The sequence below is a fragment of the Vulpes lagopus genome, chromosome 2, assembly GCF_018345385.1.
Source record: "Vulpes lagopus strain Blue_001 chromosome 2, ASM1834538v1, whole genome shotgun sequence".
NCBI lineage: Eukaryota > Metazoa > Chordata > Mammalia > Carnivora > Canidae > Vulpes > Vulpes lagopus.
In genome coordinates this window covers 138422825-138447006 of record NC_054825.1, presented here as the reverse complement: position 1 = coordinate 138447006, position 24182 = coordinate 138422825, and the positions used below count along the sequence as shown (strand labels likewise).

The window sequence follows — 24182 nt, the reverse complement described above, 5'->3', positions numbered from 1 at the left end:
ATTTAATTGTGCAGTATAGTTCATCAAATTCTTAATTATTTTTCATGTATGCCAGCATCAAAAATAGTTGTCTGTATGGAATTAGTATAGAAAGTGCATAGGCTGGATTGGAATTGGCGATAGGTAGTTCAGCATTTCAAAAATGATTGTTAATCAGATTTAGTTTAAAATAATGAGGGCCATGGGACACCTGGGTGGCTCAGTGGTTGAGCGTCTGCCTTTGGCTCAGGGTGTGATCCCAGAGTCCTGGAATCGGGTCCCACGTCAGGCTCCCTGCATGGAGCCTGCTTCTCCCTCTACCTGTGTCTCTGCCTCTCTCTCTCTCTCTCTCTCTCTCTTTCTCTCTCTCATATGAATAAATAAAATCTTTAAAAAAATATGAGGGCCTATTATTTGCAAATTATAATATTGGATATTTTTTCTTAAAAATATATTTCTTAAGTAGAAAATAAAAGTAATGAATGTTTATCTCAGAACCTTTTGATAAGTCATGAAAAGCATAAAGAAACAAATTGCTTCTTTCCTCACCACCATTTTCAATATTGTGGTGAACTTTCTTCTCGTCTAGTTTTTCAAATTGAGGATTTTTAAAAAATTATTTATTCATGAGAGACACACAGAGAAACAGAGACAGAGGCAGAGGGAGAAGGCAGGCTCCTCTCAGGGAGCCCAAGCGGAACTCGATCCCAGACCCCGGGATTACACCCTGAGCCGAAGACAGATGCTCAATCGCTGAGCCACCCAGACGTCCCTCAAATTGAGGAATTTTTAAAGTATAGGAGCAAATAGAAGATTATGGAACATTGGGTTGCATCCATCCAGAATGGACAGTTGTGGAATTTGTCATGTGGTTTAAATTTTATTTTATTTTTTATTTTTTATTTTTTTAAAATTATTTATTTATGATAGTCACAGAGAGAGAGAGAGAGGCAGAGACACAGGCAGAGGGAGAAGCAGGCTCCATGCACCGGGAGCCCGACTTGGGATTCGATCCCGGGTCTCTAGGATCGCGCCCTGGGCCAAAGGCAGGCGCCAAACCGCTGCGCCACCCAGGGATCCCGTAAATTTTAAATACCTTTAAAGAATAAATAAACTCTTAAGGAATAAAGTTTACATCTGTTTTGTTTTCTGCTCTCACCCTTCTCTCAAAGATAAGCATCCTAAATAATATGTTCCATGATTGTTATATAAATTTTCATTTTTTCATCACAGTTTTTTTGACATTTACTTGTGTTGCTACACATAATTCAGTTTAATTGCTATGTAGTATTTAATTACCTGCTTTTTATTTGTTATATCCATTGGGTTTTTGTGTATAATTTCTTTTTAAAACATGGATCCACTACAAGCAAAATAAATAAGAAAAGCCAAATGATAAGTAACTGAATGAAGTTGGGTGGGGTAAACTGTCAAATGCTGCTATAAGTTTGAAAAGTGTGAATGGGGAATTAGCCATTGGCTGTGAAAATGTGGAGGTGTAGTGGGTAGCTGTGACTGCAGTGGTGTTGACCATCACCTTTGAGAGACCTTGGAAACTGGTCCCCTAGCCCAGACCTATTCAATTTGAAACTCAAGTTGGGGGCCCCACCAATCTAGGTTTTAGAAAACCCTCTGGGTGATTTTGATGCATGCTCAAGTTTGAAAACCACTGTTGTCATCTCTTCAGTTCTCTACCAAAAAATGAAAACCATCTTTGTAGAATAAGCATCTAAACACTTTATTCACCTCAGTGGCTTCTCATTGCTATTGGAATAAAGCCAATAATTTTGTTTTAAAATAGTTTATAGTCCTTTTGTAATCTGACCCCAGGTAACATCTGGTTTTACCTCTTTTCTTTGTTTGCTTTATGTTCTCTGGCCATACTGGGCTTCTTCAGTTCCCTGAATATTTTGCATGTTTGCATATTTTCCTACTCGGAGACATTCCCTACTGACTTTAAAATAAAAAATTTCTATTCATATGTCATATATTAGACATCACTTTCTCCATTACACCTCTGAGTTTGAGGCTCCTACCTTATTCTGAGATGTATTTAACCTCTAGGATGGCACTTAACTGTTTGTGATTGTTTTTTTATGTTTTTTCAGTCAACAGTGAGCTCCTCGAAAGCAGAGGCTTTCTTGTGATTAATATTCTTCCACTGAATGTTTTCAGGGACATTTTTATGGGAAATTGGTCAAGGGCACGGTTGGTACGGTTTATCAGTCTGCCATTTCACATGTAATTGACTTTCACTTTTTAATTTTTCTTTTCAGACAACTGATCAAAACTGGGTTCCATGTTTACATGATGAAACTGAGAAACTAGTTCGTAAGGTAAAATATTTTGTCAACCCACAGACTTAATGAAAGAAATTTTTAGAAAGGCAAATGGTAATATAAAGATTTATGTGAATTGTGTTTATTTGCTTAACTCTATTACATTACTCAGTTGTTTGAGACTTCTGAAAATAGCATATATTAAAGATCCTTTAAAGGAAATGAGATGTAATAAACGTGATTTATTTTCAGTTAGTCCGATTGGATAACCTTTTTGCCTATTGGAATGTGAAGTCTCGGCTGTTTTACCTTAATGATTATGACGAATCACTGGTAAGTAAATCTTTTTGATATGTGCATGTATACCTTTGTTGGTAGCATATTTTGCATAAGGTTTTTATTCATTATTGTTTATTAACATACTATAGCCTGTGGTCTTTTTTCCTAGGCAAAATCCATTAGCATTTACAGAAATAGGTGAATGTATATGTGTGCCTCTACACAAACATGTATAAACACACAAACATCTTTTTTTTTTTGTATAATTGACATGTAGCATTAGGATAAGTTTTATGTGTGCACCATAATGGTTCAGTATTTGTATGTAATGTGAAATGACCACGAGAAGTTTAATATCCATTATCATACATAGTTAATTACAGAATTTTTTTTCTTTTGGTGAGTACTTGTAAGATTTACTCTCTTAGCAATGCTAGAATATGCAATGTAGTATAGTTAACTATAGTTGCCATGCCGTATATTATATATACCCCATGACTGACTTACTGGATAACTAGAAGTTCTTAATCTTTTGACTTCCCTTTACACATTTTGCATATCTCCTACTCGACCTCTGACAACTGCCAGTCTGTTCTCTGTATGAGTTTGGCCCTTTTTTTTTTTTTTTTTTTTTTTTTTTTTTAGTATTCCACATATGTGTAATACTTGTCTGTTTGACTTATTTCACTTAGCATAATGCCATCAAGGCTTATCCTTATTGCAGGTGGTAAGATTTCCTTCTTTTTAACGGCTGAATAATATTCCAATATATAAATATATATTTTTATAAATACATATAAATATAATTCAATATATTATATATATTACATATAATATTCCAGTATATAAATATATATTATATATATAAATATATATATTGTTTATATATACAGTATATTTTATTTACGTGTTCATTAATCAATGGACATTTAGGTTGTTCCCATATCTTGGCTATTGTAATTAATGCTGCAGTGAACATGGAGGTGCATGTATCTTTTCTAGTTCCTGCTTTTCTTTGAATAAATATTCAGAATGGATTGTATTGTAGTCCTTTTAATTTTTTGAGGACTCTCCATACTGTTTTCCATGAAGATTGTATCAGTTTACATTTCTATCAACAGTGCATAAGAATTTCCTTTTCTCCATTTCCTTGGTATTGCTTGTTATTTCTTGAGGGTTTTTTTTTTTTTTTATAATAACCATTATGACAGGTGTTAGGTGATATCTCATGCTTTTGGTTTCCAATTCCCCTGATGATTAGTGGTGTTGAGTACCTTTTCATGTACCTGTTGGATATCTGTTTGAAAAATGGCTTTTCAGTTCCTCTCCCATTTTTAAATTGGATTGTTTTTCTGATATTGGGTTGTCTATGTATTTTGGATATTGACCCCTTATCAGAAAATTATTTGCAAATATTTTCTATGTAGTAGTTTGCCTTTGTATTATGTTGGTTTCCTTTGCTGTGCAGAAACTTTAGTTTGATGTTCTACTTGTTTACTTTTTTCTTTTGTTGACTTGACTTTTTTTTGTTGTTGTTGTTGTTGTTGTTGACTTGACTTTTGGTGTCAGATCCAAATTATATCATCAAGACCAATTTGAAGGAGACTTCTGCCTATGTTTTCTTTTAGGAATTTTGTGGTTCCAGGGCTTACAGTCAAGTCTTTTAATCTACTTGGAGTTAATTGTCGTGTATGGTTTAAGGTAGTGGTCCAGTTTCATTCATGTGTATGTGGCTGTACAGTTTTCCAAATACCACATATTGAAGATTTTTTGGCTTGTATATTTTTTCCCCATTGTATATTTTTGGCTTGCTGTAAATTAATTGACCATATATCAAGATACTTTGGTTATTCAGGATCTTTTGTGGTTCCATATATACATTAGGATCATTTGTTCTGTTTTTGTGAATGACGCCATTGGAAATTTGATTGAGATTGCATTGAATTTGTAGATTTTTGGGGTAGTATGGACTTTTTAACAGGATTATTTCTTGCAATATAGATTGTGGAATGTGTTCCCAATTTTTTGCATCTTCAATTTCTTTTCAGTATCTTATGGTTTTTGGTATACAAAGCTTTTACCTCCTTGGTTGAATTTTTTTTTTTTTAATTTAAAATACTTTTAGTTTTATTGTTTTAATTACCTAAAGCTACAAAATGTGAGTAACAAATGTCTTTATAATAGTTTTAGTTAATTTTCTTTTTTAAAAGTTTTTATTTAATTTCTAGTTAGTTAAGATATAGTGTAATACTGGTTTCAGAAGTGAATTTAATGATTCATTGCTTACAACACAAAGTACTCATTAGGACAAGTGCCCTCCTTATTCCTCATCACCTATTTAGCCCATCTCCTGCCCACCTTCTCTCTAACAACCCTCTGTTTGCTCTCTGTGTTTAAGAATCTTTTATGGCTTGCCTCCCCTTTTTCTTTTCACCACTTTTGTTAAATTCTACATGAGTCTAATCGGATGGTATTTATCTTTCCCTGATTGACTTCCTTCGTTAAATTTATTCCTAGGCATTTTATTCTTTTTGATGTAATTGTAAGTTGGATTGTTTTCTTGATTTCTTTTTCTGTTACTGCATCAGTGTACAGAAATTTAGTAGATTTTTGTATATTAATTTTGTATACTGCAATTTTATTGAATTCATTTATTAGTTCTGACAGTTTTTGGTGGAGTCTTTAGAGTTTTCTATAGAGTGTTATGTCCTGTACAAATAGTAACAGTTTTACTTCTTTTCCAGTTTGGATGTCTTTTATTCTTAATTGCTCTGGCTAGGTCTTGTAGTACTATGCTGAATAAAAGTGGTAAGGTGGGGCATCTTTGTCTTGCTCCTGATCTTCGAGGAAGAGCTTTCAGGTTTTTTTGTTTGTTTGTTTTAAGATTTTATTTACCTTTTCATGAGAGAGAAAGAGAGGCAGAGACTCAGGCAGAGGGAGGAGAAGCAGGCTCCATGCAAGGAGCCCAATGTGGGACTCGGTCCCGGGAATCCGAGATCACGTCCTGAGCCAAAGGCAGATGCTCAACCACTGAGCCACCCAGGCATCCCAGAGCTTTCAGTTTTTAATGTTGAGCATGTTAGCTGTGGGATTTTCATATATGGTCTTTATGAGGTTAAGGTATATTTATACCACTTTCTTGAGATTCTTTCTTGTAAGTGGATATTGAGTTTTGTATACAAGCACATTTTATATATGTGCTTGTACAAATATGTATACAGATATGTACATATATAAAATGTGCTTGTATACAAATATGTAAAAACATACTACATATCTAAATAGTTTCAGATCATTCTTAAATAATACTAATTTAATGGGATATTGTCTTACTACTTTAATATTTTCCATAGCTAAGTCTTCCTAAGTTTCAGTTTTTTATTTTTTAAATTGCTTTAAAACTTTGTTTTGGTATGTAAGGATTTTGTATGTAGGATTTTGTCTAATAAAGATATATTGGCATGAATGTAAATAAAAGCAGTTTGTCTTTTAATAGGACAGCTTGAAGAATGGTATTGTTACTGACAATACTGTTCCAGAAGGTTATGATTTTGGTAAGTACATTTTATAAAATAAGTGCAATTAAAATAATTGGTATAAATTTTAAATGAACATTGATAGTGTCACTGTGATGTTTCATGTTAGTTTTGTCATATAATTAAAAGTATATAATATACACAAAAACCCAGTTTGTTCTATGCCATTCATTGTTGGGGACCCTTTTGCTATTTTTTGAAACTATAGGAAAGAAAAATGCCTTATAAGAGAGAACGTAATAAATGTGGTAAATCTCTAAGTGTTCTTTAGTTATAATCTTTTAAAGATGTTTTACATGGCAAATACAATTTAATAAGGCTAGCTGCTATAGTCCATAGTGTTATCTTGTTATTTTAAAAATGTATATTTAAAATTTTTCTTCACATTTTTTCTGGTTCCAAATTTTCAGAAATGAACGTGTAATACTTTTATAATCAGAAATGAGCAACTAAAATTTTGAGTTGAAAGAAGTACTGTTTTCTTTTACTCTGTATAGGCACTCGATAAATTCTGATTGATGGGTGGATAGTTTATTTATTGGATTTGGTTGTTTGATGTTATCAACCAGTGATTCTTTGCTATATTCTTCTGCCTTTATGATTATACTTTGTTAATTTCCTGAAGTGTTTTTTTTGTTTGTTTGTTTTTAAAGATTTGACAGAGAGCGAGAGAGCTCACCATGTACATGAGCTGGGGGAGGGACAGAGGGTGAGAAAGAATCTGGAGCCAAAAAATGCAGGCTTGAGCTCACCACCCAAGATTGTGACCTGCGCCCAAACCAAGAGTTGGGTGCTCAACCAGCTGAGCCACCTGGGCGCCCTTGATGTGACTCTTGTTGTTACATCTTGAAACCATTGTTTCACTCTTGAAACCAATTCAAAGCCAGGAAATGGGTATTTTATTTTCTAGATTTTTTTCCTCAAGGGAAACATTGAGAACAGATGAGATTGCCTACCATGTATTATTGGTTCTCCTATCACTCTAGGTTTGACTTATTTCTCCTTTGCCCTACTGTCATTTCCTGCTGCATTTAATAGACAGCCTGATGAGTGAGAAACTACACAATAGTTTGCACAGAGGAATTTTAATAGAAATACTGTCACAGGATTGGAGTAACAAGAGATTGGCTAATAAAAAGTAGAACTCTAAAGAGTATAGGAATAATAGAAAAAACTACCCCTACCCAAGGACAGAGATGGAGTGCCCAAAGAACAGAGTCTGCCTGCCTCAGCACTGAGATCTAGACCTTATTGGAAAGGACATGACTAGGGCTCACTGACTGCTGGGAAAGTCTTTGTGGTGCTGTGCCTCTAAACTTCTTGGACATTTGCCCTCAGAAACTAGCATTTCTCATGGAGCATTGTCTCAGAGGAGGCACTTCCCTGCAAAACTGCTGCTTAGCTGCCGTGCACTCAGCCAGCTGGTGCTGAAGAAACCTGTTGTGCTGTAGGAGCTGGACAGTGGAGGGAGCTGCCTTTCGTAGGAGTCACTTTGTAGGATCTGAGCTGTGGAAAAGCCCTGGCACTTTCAGGAGTCTGAAATGAGCACATCAGAACCAGGAAGCATAACTCCTCCTGCAGTATCTCTCCAATGTCTAACACTATGCTACCTGGTAAAGAAAAGAATTAGAAAAGAAGGCTTCTTTTTGTTTGTTTTTTATTTAATGGGAGAGAGACAACAGCTTATTTATAAGATGGAAAGGATCTATAGAACATGAAAAATGAAGGAAGAGAGAGAAAGGATGATTTCTTTATGGCATATGGGTAGGAGGAGATAGAATCTCATGTGCAAGTGGAGTGCTTTGCTGCACAGAGGAAATGAACATGATTAGTTCATTTATGAGACAGATTTTAGGTATAAGAGAGAAGTCCTACTACTGGGTATTAGGACTTCTACTGGGTAGGAGTTTATGGAATTTCTCTTATGAGCTTTTATTTTTTAATATCTGAGGTATTGGGGATTTTGGAGGGAGGAGAGGCTATGAAATAGTCATGTAGATAAACGAGAGTGAATTGACTAGAGTAGTGTTTTCGAAGTGTGGTTCAGACTACTGGAAACTTACTAGAAATAGAAATCCTAGGTCTATTCCAGGCATATCTGAATCAGATTCTCTGAGAGTGAGCCTTAAAAATCTATGTTTTAATAAGCTTTCCTGGTGAGTTTGATGATTTTGATTAATTACAGATTTTGAGAGCCACTGGGCTAGAATAGGGGTTGGGCAGTTTTTTATTTTTTTATAAAGGGCTACATAGTAAATATTTTTCAGTTTGAAGTCTCTGTCACGTATCTTCCTTTGCTTCTTTTAAACAACCCTGTAAAGGTATAAGAATCATTCCTGGTTCACCGGTTGTACAAAAATACAGTGTGGTATGCATTTGGCCTATCCTGGACTAAATATTTTATGATTGCTCAGCAACATTGAGGATCTTTGGGATTTATGACATTAAAGTGAGACCAATCCATGTGATTGTGTTTTTGTTTTTTTTCCCCAACCAAGTTCAACTTCTCAGGTAGGTTACAGGTATGTAGAGTAAATGGAGGGGGTTTTTATCCAGAATTAGGGTTTCGCTTGGTAAGTACTGACAAAGTGAGAAGACAGAGGAGTGAAGAGTGAATTCAGGGGAATGATTAAATTACTGGTCATAGAATTTTAATAGTGAAGAGAGGGAACTGAGAACAGGAAGCAGAGGTGAAGGACAGAGAAAAGCTACAGGATCAATGAATGTGGGTCCCACAGGATCTGAAGGTTTAGTATTGAAGTACTAGAGAGGTGGTGGTGGTAGGAGAGTTAGGTTCTGGAGACTGGATTTATGGAGAGGTCTAGCATATAGATATGATAAGATCTAGAAGAGTACAAGGCTCTGAGAGGCTATGGTTTTGGAAAGATCAATTTGTATGTTGAAATCACTTGGAAATTAGAGTTGCCAGGAGCTAAAATCAGAGAGAGACAGGAGAGGTTGTAATCTAGGGATGGATGGAGATTGCAACCAGGGAGGGTATAGGGGGTTGTGCAGTCTTGTATGTAACGTAAGAAAGCCAGGGGAGAGGAATACTTTTATTTTTCAGATAGTGGTGGTTTTGCTTTCTACATTTTTAAAACTTAAAAAAAAATTATTTTAGAGAAAGAGAGAGAGAGAAGGTGAAGGGGGAAAAGGCAGACGGAGAGAGAAACTGGAGTAAACTCCATGCCAACCATAGAACCTGACACTGGGCTCAATCTCAACACCCAAGATCATGACCTTAGCTGAAACCAAGAGTTGGATACTTAACTGCCACCCAGGCGCCCCTAAACTTTCCTTTCTTTACCCTTTCCTTCCATTTATGTATATGTAAGTTTTTCTCCTTTTTCACTGTATGGTACTCATACTATTGTATAGATGTACCATGATGAATTTAACCAGTCTCTGTTTGTTGAATATCTTCTTGTCCTACACAAGTTCAGAATATATTTGCTCACTGTGTAAAAAAATTAAGTGCTGTGCCTCAGGAATGATTAAAACAAGAGGAACATACTATGGTTTTATATAGATTAACTTAAAATTTAATAGTTGATCTCTATATAGATTCTGCTATTTCTAGTCTTGCTCTGCAAGAATATTCTTATTCTTTTTGGCACTAAATATAAAGGGTTGAATTTAATCCATTTTAGATTATGGGTTGAACCAAGAAGTTATCCTGGGCTAACTCTGATTCATCTTCTCACCTCTCCTTTTACAAGTTAAAGCAGAGCAGATGGATACAAAAAAACTGATCAGAAATTCAGAAATTATAATTCTGTAATGGAAGTCAGGGGTCAAATAAAATCTTTTCTCCCTTAGCATTTTTAATGTAAATCTTTTAAACTGTATATTTTTGTTAAGATTATATTACTATACTATTTTTGCCTTTTATAGTGTTCTTGCTTTTAAGGGTTACATTGGTATTTTGAGGGGGAGTTCACTTAGTCTTCATTTACTTAAAATATGAATTATAGGTAGGAAAAAGATAAAGAATCTTCTCCATTTATTAAATGACAGTTCATCTGACTAAATTATAGCAGTGTGACAATCTGGGAAAGTAGACAGTATAAGAAATGAAAGTCAATATTTTCCATTTCATCTCTTTAGTACTTTGGGACTCTTGAAATATAACTCAGTTTATCTTTTTGATATCTATGTTATCTTTCAGTGTTTCGCCCCATATCTGCTAATGCCAAACTTCAGATGAATCGGCGATCAGATTTTGACTTTTCTGCCCCTAAGATAAACCTGGATGTTGAGTTACATGATATAGCAGTTGAGTTCAATAAACCACAGGTGATTTTTTTAGATGAAATTTTAAATTGTGAGCTATAATTTGATAAAAGCAGAACTAAGATTTTAAATGTATTTCAAAGTTCCTCAGTGTTACATGAAAACATCTTTAAAAAGTCAAGAATTTAACTTTTTTAACAGTTGAACAAAAAAAATCTTAAACATGTAATAAAAAGGCTTAATTTTTTCCTTCTTTAGTATTTCAGTGTTATGGAGCTTCTTGAATCAGTTGATATGATGACGCAAAATCTGCCATACAGGAAATTCAAACCTGATGTACCTCTTCACTATCATGCCAGAGAATGGTAAAATGACTTACATTTTAAAAAAATTGAGGTCTAATTTGACATATGAGTTTCAGGTTTATAACTTAATGATTTGATATTTGTATATGTTAACTTTTTTCTTTAGAATTTTTAAGATCTCTTAGCAACTTTCAAATATGCACAGCTTAAGATAACATATGTAAGTAAGATTGTATAGAGTTTATCTTTCTCTGACTAATTTCATTTTATATAATGTCCTCAGGGTCCATCCATGTTGTCACAAATGGCAAGATTTCATTCCTTTTCCTGACTAAATAATGTTCCACTATCCAACTGTGTGTGTGTGTGTGTGTGTGTGTGTATATAAAAACATTTTCTTTATCCATTCATTATTTGATGGTCATGTTGGTTTTTTTGTATCTTGACTATTGTTAATAATGCTACAGTGAATAATGGGGAACATATATCTTTCTGTGCTAGTGTTTTCATTTTCTTCTTCAGATAAACACCCAGGAGTAGAATTGCTTGATCCAGTTTTTTTTTTAGATTTCTAAAATACGGCATAAAATTGAATTTTCTGGGATTATTAAAGACTATAGTTTGTGTCAAGCAGTGTCTTTTTTTTAAGCAGTGTCTTTTTAAAAAAAAATTCAAACTTTCATATTATATACTTTAAACCTAAACTTGAACATCAGATTATATGAGTCTATAAAATACAGCCCCTTTCTAAAATTCAAAAGCCTTCTCATTCTGTTTATTAAGCTCTTGCTGTTTTCTAGAAGTTGCAGTTACTCTTTTAGTTGACTTTTTAATTATTGTTCAGGTGGCTAAAGTGCTGTTTGCCAAGTAATACTTTAATAGTCCTTCTGTAGAATTATGTCTTTTTTCTAACAAAATTCAGTGGTTTTGCTTGTTTTCACTAAGGAAAGAGAAAATATTAATAACGTAGTCTTAATACAAACTGGGCTGGGAAAAAATCAAGTGCTCAGATAGTACACCATTTTCATAGTCTCTGTAGTATAGTTATGAATGTTGTTTTGGAGCAGAAGCAACTTTATTTTTAATATTGTTGGTTGGAGGGTGTTAAGTGTAGGGTTTTGTTTCTGTTTTCTAACTAGGTGGTCTTATGCTATACATGGTATTCTTGAAGTAAATGTCTGCCCCCGGTTACGAATGTGGTCATGGAAGCATATTAGAGAACACAGGCAAAAGATGAAGAAGTATAAAGACCTGTATAAAAAAAAGATAACAACTAAGAAGCCAGCTGGTGAAATTCTCATCGCTTTGGAGGTTAGCATTTTTTAAAATTGTTGAGTATTTTGTACTTCATGACTTCTCAGTCTTTAGTGACTAACACTTCCTACTTATTTTTATTTTTTACTGACCATTCTCTTTTACTTAGACTGTTTTGTAGTCCTATTCTTCACTTCAGTTGGGTGATATAAACTCTGGTGATACTCTCCTGGGAGCTGTTGAAATTGGAGATTATTCTCAAAATCTGGAGAGATTTGGGTTCATGCAAATAGTAACTTGAAGCCTCACATTATGACTTTTTTTTAACATTTGCTACATTGGTTCCAGTCTTCTGTGTGTCAGTTTCAAAGCTTTATGTTATCTGTCACCACTCCATTTCTCCTGTTACCATCTAATGGCAGTAGTTAAATAAATTTCCTGTCTTTTATACATACTATGCTTAGAATTATAGCCAAGTCCCATCCGCCTTTCCTCATCTCTGTTTATCCCAGTTTTATTCCTTCTCAAGCTCGACTTAAGTCCCATCTCTTGTATGAACTTTCCTGAATTTTCTGCCCATAGAGAGTCCCTTTTCTTTTTATTCTTCTGGCATTTCTAGTCTTTACCAGCAACTTTACATTTCATTATCTGTCTTGAGGTTTCCCTAAATACTAGTCTTTTCTGTTAGCATTATAGTATATTCTAGAAGGGATTGCTTTATGAGTGGATGATATTTAGTTTAGGGAGACTGAGGGGAGGTAGCCTCTTGAAATTAATATAACCATTCTGAATCTAGGCCAATTTCTGATTTGGAGCCCCCTCAAGGTTGAGTTTTATTTTTATTTTTGAAGTAAGAGACTTTTTGCAGACCCAGACTATTAGGGATGTTTGGGTTTAGAGTGTTTTTGGGTGGTTACAGATTTCCTTACTTTTTTTTTTTTTTTTTTTAATCTTAACCTTAATCTTCCAAGTCTACTGGATAGTAGAACCCTGAATGAAGGGTTGTTTTCTAGACAATAATAGATTACGGTTACTTCTCCTGGGGGAGAAAAGATTTTAGCATGAAACTCTTAAAAGAGGTCATGGAAATAATGTATTGATATGATGAAAGATTTATTTTATTTTATTTTTTTTAAAGATTTTATCTATTCACGAGACACACACACACACACACACACACACACACACACAGTGCTGGACACAGGCAGAGGGAGAAGCAGGCTCCATGCAGAAAGCCTGACATGGGACTCAATCCTGGGTCTCCAGGATCACACCCTGGGCTGAAGGTGGTGCTAAACCACTGAGCCACCCAGGCTGCCCAGATTTAGTTTAATTTAGTTTATTTCAGTAGCCATAAAAGCTTTGGAAAGTGTAGAATTTCAAAACAAGTTTAAGTGTATCTGGATCTACTTGGAATATACTAAAGATGACACACCAACTATGCATATAATATGAAGGGTTTAGAATTGTGTTTTTACCTGAATGTGACACTAATGTGTTTACCCTTAGTTGTAGTTAAAACCCAAATAAAAATCATTTTAAACAGTGCCTATATGATATCTTTTAGTATGTGTCTGTAAATCTTACTGTGATACTCATGTGCATGACATGTATGATTTCTTTAAGAAAGTTACTCTATCATTACTAATTTTCAAGCTGACATAATATACAAGCATGGCTTCTCAGAATGAAACAGAAATACTATGCTGATGGATGATCTATTTTCTGCATCCTATTATATCTTATTGTGTCAGTTTGTTAGCTTATATATTGAAGTTTGATAATTTTTATAATCTTTGTGTAGACTCTATGAAGTTACTCAAACACATTTTTGTTTATATTTTAAGGAGTTGGAAAAGACCTTGGATGTATTTAATATAACTATATCAAGACAACAGGCAGAAGTTGAGGTAATTCTAGATTATCTTTCAATTGGTAAAAATAAATCTAGATTCCATGTAGATTTGACAGATAACAGTGATATTATTAGTGTTGTGCTGTAATATACTGTTTCCTAAAAGTTTACTTCTTCAAGTTTACTTCTTTGTGGTATAAGAAAATTGATTCAGTGTTTTGCCCCATCCATTTAAACTAGACAGATCCTGTGGTGAAAAAATTTATGTTAAATACTTTGACTAAATAATAATTCTTGCTAGATAATTATCAAACAATTCATATGAAGGTGAAAATCCAATTTTAGGAGGGTTGGTGAGATTACCATTACTTGTAAGACAGTAGGGTTAACTACCTATAAATCCTAAATTTTTTTTTTTAAGATTTTATTTATTTATTTGTGAGAGACAGAGAAAGAAAGAGAGAGAGAGAGGCAGAGACACAGGTAGAGGGAGAAGCAGGCTCCCCGCAAGGAGCCCAATTTGGGACTCTATTCTGGATCCCGAATTCACGCCCTGGGCCAAAGGCAGATAACTCAATCACTGAGCCACCCAGGTTTCCCATGGAAATCCTAAATTCTTATGTTGGGCTAATGTTGTAGTTACTGTGTTTTGTTTTCAGTTTGTATATCATTTACATTTTTTCACTGGAATAAATTTTAGAAAAGTAGTTTTTCTCTTGAGATTGCTAAATAAAGGATAATTTATCATTTATTTGAAAATTTATGTATTTTAGGCAAAGAAAGCTGGATATAGGATTTTCAGAGAAGGTGCAAAAGATTCAGAGGAAAATAAAGGATGGTTTAGTTGGCTGTGGACTTGGTCAGAACCAGGAAGTAAAGAACAACCAGATGTTAAACCTGGAAGTATGTCCATTTCATTTTATTAGTAATGCAGTTAATCATCAGGTTAATTTAGTGCAGCTCATCATCAGATGTAAAAATAAAATTTTGTAGAAAATTTTCTAAGATAAGCATATATTTATATCATATGTGATTTATCCTTTTAATCAATGAAATTACATTAAAACATTGAAAATGTATACACCAAACAAAAATTGAGTTTTTTATCTTAATGTTTACAAAAGAACATTATGTTCCAGATTTAATGAATGTGTGTTGCATAGTAATAAAAATTCCCAAGAGTATAAGGCATTGTAAATTTTTGTTGAAATTGTTTCTTAGAAAGGTTTTTATTTCCTTACCAAATGTTTAAGATCATAGCTTTGAAGACTTAGGGGCTTAAGATTATATCCTAGATCTATTACTTACTAGCAATGTAGCCCAGGCAAATTATTGAAATTCTCAAAACCTCATTTATCACCTGTAAAATGGGAAATTATGATATTAATGCTTCTTTTGTTGTATGCTAAGTATGTTATTTAGCACAATACCATTAAGTTAGTCATTTTGTGAGCTTGCTTAATTCAAATATTTAGAAATTTGTATTGCTAAATTTATATATTTAGCAATTTATATTTTTGGAGACTAATCCTTCTAAAATTGCCAATCCCATCCTAACACTCAGTGCTTATGATTTCCTTTTTTTAATTAAATTTTTAATTTCTTAAAAGTATAAAAACAGAATTAAATTTGCCAATTTGATAAGGCAGCTTAATTGTGGGTTAGTTTTATCTTACCAGTTAAGAATGCAAAAACACTTTTTTATGATTATAGTTCTTGAAGAGATGTTGACACCTGAAGAAAAAACTTTACTCTATGAAGCAATTGGCTATAGTGAAACAGCAGTTGATCCCACCTTGCCAAAAACAGTAAGATGTTTTCTTGCCTTATACCTGAGAGTTTAATAGTTAGATATGCCTACTTTTAATCCTTTCAGAAATATGTTATTTATTGTATTGTCCTTGTCTGGTCTGTACATATTATATTTTAGTTTCCAAGGTAAGAATAAAAATTGCCCGTGCTTTGTAGTGTCAATGTGGTGATTCTTTAACATATAAAGGGTTGTTTTTAAAATATTTTTTGGTTATTGGAAGGAATAAACTTTATGAATAAGAGTTTTTGTTGTCTTTATATGTATATTTCTTTTCATTTTATTCCTCTCAATATATTCTAGTTTGAAGCCATGAAGTTTTTTGTTCACTTGAAAAGCATGTCTATTGTTCTAAGAGAAAAACAAGAGACACCTGAGCTGTTGGATATTGTAGTAGAAGAATTTAGCACTTTGATTGTGCAAAGACCAGGAGCACAAGCCATTAAGTAAGTATTTTTCTTTTCCTTGAAGGAAAATATTTCAGTGTGAGGTTGGAAGTTAGATTATAAGTCTTACAGTATTTTGTAAGGGTACTATGGTTTAATGTATCCTTATATATTTTTAGGAACTTATATTTTAGAATTATTAAAGTAATAAAAATTCAATAGAAAACTCTATGGTAAGGAAATGTAGAAGGACACTGAAGAATAAAACAAAAATGTCAGCCATCACACTCTACAAAAAGAAACCGTATCAACAATTTGGTTTTATCTGGGAATATATTTTACTTTTGTTTTTAAAAATAATTTTATTGAGATATAATTAATATACAGTGCAATTCATCTTAAAATGTAGAACTTGTTTATCACACTCTTGATGTCATACACTTAATTCACGTGCAAGTTACCATTATCTTAATTCTAGTACAGTTTTACACCCTAAAAAAAAGAAATCCTATACCTGTTAGCAGTCACTCCCCATTCTCCCCTCTCTCCATTGTATGATGACAAGTAATTTACTTTCTATTTCTAAGAATTTGTCTGTTGAGGGCATTTCATATGAATAGGAATCATAAAATATATGGCCTTTTCCATTCGGCTTCTTTCATGTAGCATGATATTTTCCAGGTTCATTTATAGCATAGCAAGAATTAGTATTTTTTTCTATCGCATTCCATTGTGTGGATATACCACATTTTGTTTGCCCATTCATCAGATGATGGTATTTGGTTTGTTTCTACTTTTCAGCTATTACAAATAATGTTGTTATGGATTTTTACAGACCATATTTTGTATGGACAATAAGTCTTAAATTTTCTTGGGTACATACTTAGGAACAGAACTGTTTCCTCACATGGTAATTCTGTATTTAATTTTCTGAGGAATTGTCAGACTGTTTTCCAAAGCAGCTGCACCATTTTATATTCCCACAGTCAGTGTATAAGATTTCTTATTAAACTATATCCTTGCCAACACTTACCTATCCTTTTGATTACAGCTATCCTAAGGGGTGTGAATTGGTATCTCACTACTCTTTCGATTTGCATTTCCCTGATAGCTAACAATATTGAGCATCTTTACTTGTGCTTATTGGTTGTTTCTGTATATTTTTTAGAGAAATGTATATTAACTTATTTTACCCATTTTTAACTTGAATTGTCTTTTCATTATTTGGTTCTAACAGTTCTTTATTAAGAGTCCTCTGTATATTATTGATGAAAATCTTTTATCTCATAAGAAATTTATAATTATTTTGTGTCATTTTTTTCTTTTCACTTTTTGATGGTATTCTTTGCCAGATGTTTTTGGTTTTGATGAAGTCCAGTTTATTTTTTATTTTGTTGCAATGAAGACTCAAGAAGTCTTTGCCTAACTCAAGGACACAAGGATAAATTTCTGTATATTCTTGTGAGAATTTTACATTTTTATTTCTTAAATTAGATTTATGACCCATTTTGAGTTAACATTTATATATGGTGTGAGTTTGGGGTCTAATTTCATTCTTCTGCATGAGATTATTCATTTGTTCCAGCAACATTTGTTGCAAGACCTTATATCTCCATTGAATGATCTCCGTATCCTCATCAAAAAGAGTTTACCATAAATGTAAGAATTTATGTCTGGACTCTATTCCCATTGATCTATACAACCTTCTGCCAGTATTACACTGTATTGATGACTATAGTTTTGTAATAAAATTTGAAATCAGAAAGTTTATCCTCCAGTTTTGTATCATTATCAAGATGGTTTTAGCTCTTTTAATTTTCTTGAATTTCTTTGTATCTTTTAGGATCATCTTGTCCATGGTTGCCAAAAAATTTCAGTTTACATTTGATAAAGACTTTATTAAATCTGTAGATCAGTTTTGGGTACTGAAATTTAAGTGGTATATTTTTAACACCTATGAATATGGATGCCTTTCCATTTACTTAGATCTTCATTAATTTCAACAATTATTTCATATTTTTCAGAGTACAAGTTTTATACCTTTTTGGGTAAATACATTCTCTTGTATTTCATTGTTTATGATGCTGTATGGGAGGAAAGAGTTTTCCTCAACCCTTTTTGAGATTAACAAGGGAGAAGCATATGGATTTATTTCAATAAAAGTTTAACGGAAATGCATTCATAATGAAATGTAGATCCAAAGAACCAGTTAGAGTAGACTGTGTTAGGTCTGATGAAGAGTGGACAGTTGTGGAGGGATATGATAGGTCAAGGAGTGTAAGATAGGTGTAGTAGACTGGGGGAAACTTAGCAAGTCCTGTTCATTAGGACTCTTTTCAGTTTACCTTTGCCTTTAGAGATAAGGATGCCTCTTTCCTCTAGCTATAGAGAGGGTACATGTTATGTGAGTGTTTTATGACCTCTGTCTGTTTGAGAGGGGAGAGGGTAGGGGAATGTCGGAGTGATCTTCCTGCTACTATTTTCTCAAAGCCCTTCAACTTAAAATACTCACTATACCAAGGTACCATATTTTGGGGGCAGTATGTCCTGAACCCCATCAGTACTATTACACTTGGCATCATGTTCTTAATTTCATTTTTGGATTGTTTATTACAAATGTATAAAAATACAATTGTAATTTTTGTATATTGATCTTGTACCCTGCAACCTTGATGAACTTGTTAATTAGTTCCAGTAGTTTTTAGTGAATTCCTTAGGATTTTCTGCATACTTGAGCATTGCATCTACAAATAGAAATAGTTTTACGTCTATATTTCCATTGTGGACACCTTTTCTTCATTTCTTAATTGCCTTTAGGACATCTTTTTCTAGTTCTTAAGGAGAAGTGCTTAGTCTCTTAAATATGATGGAAAGAGTGGGTTTTTCATAGATGCCTTTTATCAGTTTTGAGAAATTTCCTTCTATTCCTAGTTTATTGAGGTTTTAGTATTTGTTTTTTTTTTTTTTTTTTGGGGGGGGGTGGTTTGGCATGAAAGTTGAGTAGAGTTTTGTCAAATGCATTTTCTTTGTCCCTTGAGATGAAAATGTAGTTTTTGTCCTTTATTCTTTTGATTTATGGTGTATTACCTTAATTGATTTTCACGTGATAAAATAACTACATTCTTTTGGTCATATGTATGGTCTTTTTCACATATAGCTGGATTTGGTTTACTGGTGAGGATTTGTACGTCTGTGTTTGTAAGAGAATGATGGTCTATAGTTTTCTTGTGATGGCTTTGTGTATTTTTTGTATTAGGATAATACTGTTTTTAAAAATGAGCTGAGAAGTGTTCTCTTCCTCTTTGGAATAGTTTGTAAAGAACTGGTATTGATTCTTTATTAAATGTTTAGTGGTAGAATTCACCAGTAATGTCGTAGGGACCTGAGCTTTGTGGGAAGAAGTTTTTCAATATGAACTTAATCTGTACTTCTCCTTAGGTCTATTTAGATTTTTTGTGGTTTTTATTTTGTATTTTTTTAGTCCGTTTCAGTAGTTTGTTCCTTTTTAGGAATTTGTCCATTTTATTTAAGCTGTCGAATTTGCTGACATGTAGTTATTTAGTGTTACCATGTAATCTTTTTCTTTGTGTGAGATTGGTTATAATGTCTTTTTTCATTCCTAATTTTTCTGAATCTTGGCTCTTATTTCTTAATTTAGTTAAATTTCTTTTTTTAAGGAGCTTTGATTTTGCTTTTGCTATATTTTTTCATTCTCTGTTTTATTAAATTATTTTCCAATCTTTTTATTTTTAAAATTTTGTTTGCTTTAGGCTTAGGTTACTTTTTTTTTCAAGTATCTTTAACTGGTATGTTAGTGATTTGGGAATTTTTTATTTTTGTAGTGTATGCATTCACTAATTCATTAATTTTATTTTAATGAATTTTCTTTATTGGAGTAAAATTGACATAAAATTAATCATTCTAAAGAATACAGTTCAGTGGGATTTAGTATATTCATAATTTTGAATATTCACCACCCCTATCTAGTTAAAATATCATTATCACAGAGTAAAACCCCACACTCATTAAGAATTACTCCCCTCTTCCTGGTCCCTGGAAAACACAAGTCTGCTTTCTGTTTTTGGATGTATGATATAAATGAAATCATACATTACGTGACCTTTTGTGTCTGCTTTATTTCACTTAGCGTAATGTTTTCAAGGCTCATCTGTGTTGTTGTGTATATCAGAATTTCATTCCTTGTTAAGCTTGCATAATACTCCATTGTACGTATTTACCACATTTTGTTTATTCATCTATTCTATGGAAATTTGAGTTCTTTCCACCCTTTGGCTATTGTGATAATACTTCACAGTGAACATTCATGAATGTGGATTTGAGTATAAATTCTTTTGCTATGTACCTAGGAATAGAATCGCTGAGTTATAGCATTATTCTAACTTTAACTTTTTGAGGAAGCACCAATGTGGATTTCATAGGGCTGCACCATTTTACATTTCCATCAGCAGTGTACAAGGATTTCAGATTTTCCATATTCTTACCAATACTTATTTTCTTGTTTGTGCTTTTAAATTACAGCTGTTTTTTTCGGTGTGAAATATGGTTTCTCAGTTTTATTTCCTTATTGTCTAATGATACTGAGCATCCATTCATATGGATGTTGACTTTCTGTACATCTTCATTGGCTCCATTTTTTAGTTGAGTTATTCTTTGTTGAATTGTAATAATATATATTCTAGACTCTAGATATGTGATATTTAGCTTTTCCTTACATTCTTTCACTTCTCTTTGCATTTTCTTGATAATGTCCTTTGATGCATGGTTTTTAATTTTGATAAAGTATAATTTATCTGGGGTTTTTGTGTCATTGCTTATGCTTTCGATGTTATATCTCAGAAGGTTTGCCTAATCCAAGATTATGGAAATCTAGTGCTATATTTTGTAAGAGTATTAAAGTTTTAACTCTTACATTTGGGTTTATGATCCACCTTGAGTTAAGTTTTGTATGTGGGGTAGACAGTGAATAAATACAATTTGATTAAGTTGTATGTGGATATCCAGGTATCCTAACACCACTTGTTTAAGAGATTATTTTTTCCCCATTGAATGATGGGGATTGTTACCCTTGTTGAAAATCATTTGGCCATAGACACATGGCTCTATTTTTGGACTCTAATTCTATTTCCTTCCATTCTATAGACTCATTGTGTCTGTTCATATGTCACTTCCACACTGCTTTGATTACTATAGCTTTGTAGTAAATTTTAAAATTGGAAAGTGCAAGTCTTTTATCGTGTTCTACTTTTTCAAGAATATTTTGGATATTTGAAGTACCTTGCAAATCTGTATTAATTTGAGGATTTGTATATTCCATTCCACACACAAGCTACTTTGAATTTGATAGGGATTACATTAAATTTATAGATTGCTTTTAGTAGTATTGCCATCATAACAATAGTAAGTCTTCCAATCAATGAGTATAGATATCCTTCCATTTATTTATGTCTTTTTACATTTGTTCCAACAATTTTTTGTTCAGTGTTCATGTCTTACACTTTTTTGGTTAAATATTTTCTTAAATGTTTACCATTTTGGATGTTAATGTGATGGAATTGTCAGTTTCTTCCTCAGTTTATTCATTGTAGGTGTATGGCAGCACAGTTGATTTTTGCATGTGAATCTTGTGAGTTGCAACTTTGCTGAATTATTAACTCTATTTTTTTTGTAGATCCTTTGGGATTTTCTACATACAATTGATCCTTGAACAACATGGGTTTGAACTGCATGGGTTCATTTATCTGTGAATTTTTTTTTTTTTTTTTTTTTTACAGTACTGCAAATGTATTTTTTCTCCCTTATGATTTAAAAATTTTTTCTTCTATATTTTAAGAACATTGTATAAAACGCATATCACAAAATATATGTCAGTGGACTGTTTATGCTATTGGTAAGGCTTCTCATCCGTGAGAAGTTATTAGGAATTTGGTGAGATTGAAGTTATATCTGAATTTTTGACTATGCGTATTGTCATTGCCCCTAACCCCTGTGTTGTTCACTCATGTAGAGTGATACCATCCATGAGTAGAGATTTTCATTTCTTCCTTTCCAATTAGATGCCTTTAACTTTTTTTTCTTGGCTAATTACCTTGGCTGGAACTTCTAGAACAGGGTTGAAAGTGAACATCCTTGTCTGTTCATGGAGGGAAAGCTTTTGATCTTTTACCAGAGAGTATGATTCTAGTTGTGGGTTGTGTTTTGTTGTTGTTGTTTTTTTTTTATATATAAATGCCCTTTGCAGGTTGGGGAAGTACACTGTATTCCTTACTTTTGAAAAAAAATTTTTTTAAACGATTTTAGAATAATTTTTTTTTGCATTGTTTGAGATGATCTTGTGGCTTTGTCATTCTATTAATAGATTGTTTTATTGCTTTTTTATTTGCAGCCCCCATCAAATAGATTCCTAGAATAAATCCTACCTGGCCATGATGTAGTCTTTTTAATAGGCTGTTAAATTTGGTTTGCTAGTATTTTAAGTGAGAGTGTGTGTGCATGGGGGTTAGGAGCAGAAGGAGAAGCAGACTTGCCACTGAGCAGGGAGCCCAGTGCAGGGTGGATTCTAAGACCCTAGGATCATGACCTGAGCCAAAGGCAGATGCTTAACCAACTGACCACTCAGGCACCCCGGTTTGCTAGTATTTTGTTGAAGTTTCTGCATCTGTCTTCATAAGGGATTTTAATTTAATTTAATTTAATTTAATTTATTTATTTATATTTTATTTTATTTTATTTATTTTATTATTTTTTAAATTTTATGATGGCCTTTAGTTTTGTTTTTTACTTTTTTCTTTCCTCATGATGTATTTCCTTGACTTTGGTATTAGGGGAATTCCGGCCTCAGAATGAATTAGGAAGTGCTCCCTCTTCTGTTTTCCGGATTAATTTCAGAAGGATTGATATTCTTTAAATATTTGATAGAAATCACTGATAAAACCAACCATCTGGTCTTGGAATCTTGTTTCTTTGTTGGGAGGTTGATTACTTTTGGAGATTGATTACTGATTCAGTTTCCTTTTGAGTTATAGATCTGTTCTGATTTTCTGTTCTCTTGAGTCAGGTTTTGTAATCTTGTATGTTTCCAGGAATTTGTCCATTTCATTTAGGATATATATTTTCTTTATGTCCTATAATTTGCAATACATTTTTATAATTTTTTTTTTCCTTCAAAGTATGTAGGAATACTGTCACTTTCATTTCTGACTTTAGTTATTTGTGTCTTTTTTTTCCTTAGTGTAGGTAAAGATTTTTTTAAGTATGTTTGTTTTTCAAAGAGGCAAGTTTTTGTTGTCTTTATTATTTCTGTGAGCTTTGGGTTTTCTCTTTTCTAATTGAGGTATAAAGTAATGCTATTGATTTGATATATTTGTTTTTTAATGTGGTTATTTAGAGATAAAAATTTACTTATGAGCCATCACTTTGGATATATCCCTTAAGTTTTGTCATGCTGCGTTTAATTTATGTTCATTTCAAAGTATTTTCTAATTTTCCTTGCCCTTTTTTGACCTATTGACTAAGAATATTTTGTTCAGTTGCCCCATATTTGAGAAACTTAAGTTTTCCCTCTGGAAATTTACCAGAAACTTTTGGAATTTACTTCCAAGATTTCCTTTTTTTTTTTTTTTTAAATTAATTTTTATTGGTGTTCAGTTTACCAACATACAGAAAAACACCCAGTGCTCATCCCGTCAAGTGTCCACCTCAGTGCCCGTCACCCATTCCCCTCCAACACCCGCCCTCCTCCCCTTCCACCACCCCTAGTTCGTTTCCCCCAGTTAGGAGTCTTTATGTTCTGTCTCCCTTCCTGATATTTCCCAACATTTCTTTTCCCTTCCTTTATATTCCCTTTCACTATTATTCATATTCCCCAAATGAATGAGAACATACACTGTTTGTCCTTCTCTGATTGACTTACTTCACTCAGCATAATACCCTCCAGTTCCAACCACATTGAAGCAAATGGTGGGTATTTGTCGTTTCTAATTGCTGAGTAATATTCCAATGTATACATAGACCACATCTTCTTTATCCATTCATCTTTCGATGGACACCGAGGCTCCTTCCACAGTTTGGCTATTGTGGCCATTGCTGCTAGAAACATCGGGGTGCAGGTGTCCCGACGTTTCATTGCATCTGAATCTTTGGGGTAAATCCCCAACAGTGCAATTGCTGGGTCGTAGGGCAGGTCTATTTTTAACTCTTTGAGGAACCTCCACACAGTTTTCCAGAGTGGCTGCACCAGTTCACATTC

The 24182-nt window shown here is 33.2% G+C and overlaps 1 protein-coding gene across 3 annotated transcripts in view; it reads left to right on the top strand.

The window, feature by feature from the left end:
• The window catches only part of VPS13A (vacuolar protein sorting 13 homolog A), a 233138-nt gene that overhangs the window by 32501 nt on the left and 176455 nt on the right, over positions 1–24182 (top strand). For all 3 annotated transcript variants that reach the window (XM_041740166.1, XM_041740174.1, XM_041740183.1), the window contains exons 8-17: positions 2256–2315; positions 2511–2591; positions 6034–6091; positions 10242–10369; positions 10565–10671; positions 11751–11922; positions 13713–13775; positions 14494–14623; positions 15434–15528; positions 15834–15976. In XM_041740166.1, the coding sequence (XP_041596100.1) occupies positions 2256–2315; positions 2511–2591; positions 6034–6091; positions 10242–10369; positions 10565–10671; positions 11751–11922; positions 13713–13775; positions 14494–14623; positions 15434–15528; positions 15834–15976 (1037 nt within the window). The remainder of the gene's footprint in view (positions 1–2255; positions 2316–2510; positions 2592–6033; positions 6092–10241; positions 10370–10564; positions 10672–11750; positions 11923–13712; positions 13776–14493; positions 14624–15433; positions 15529–15833; positions 15977–24182) is intronic.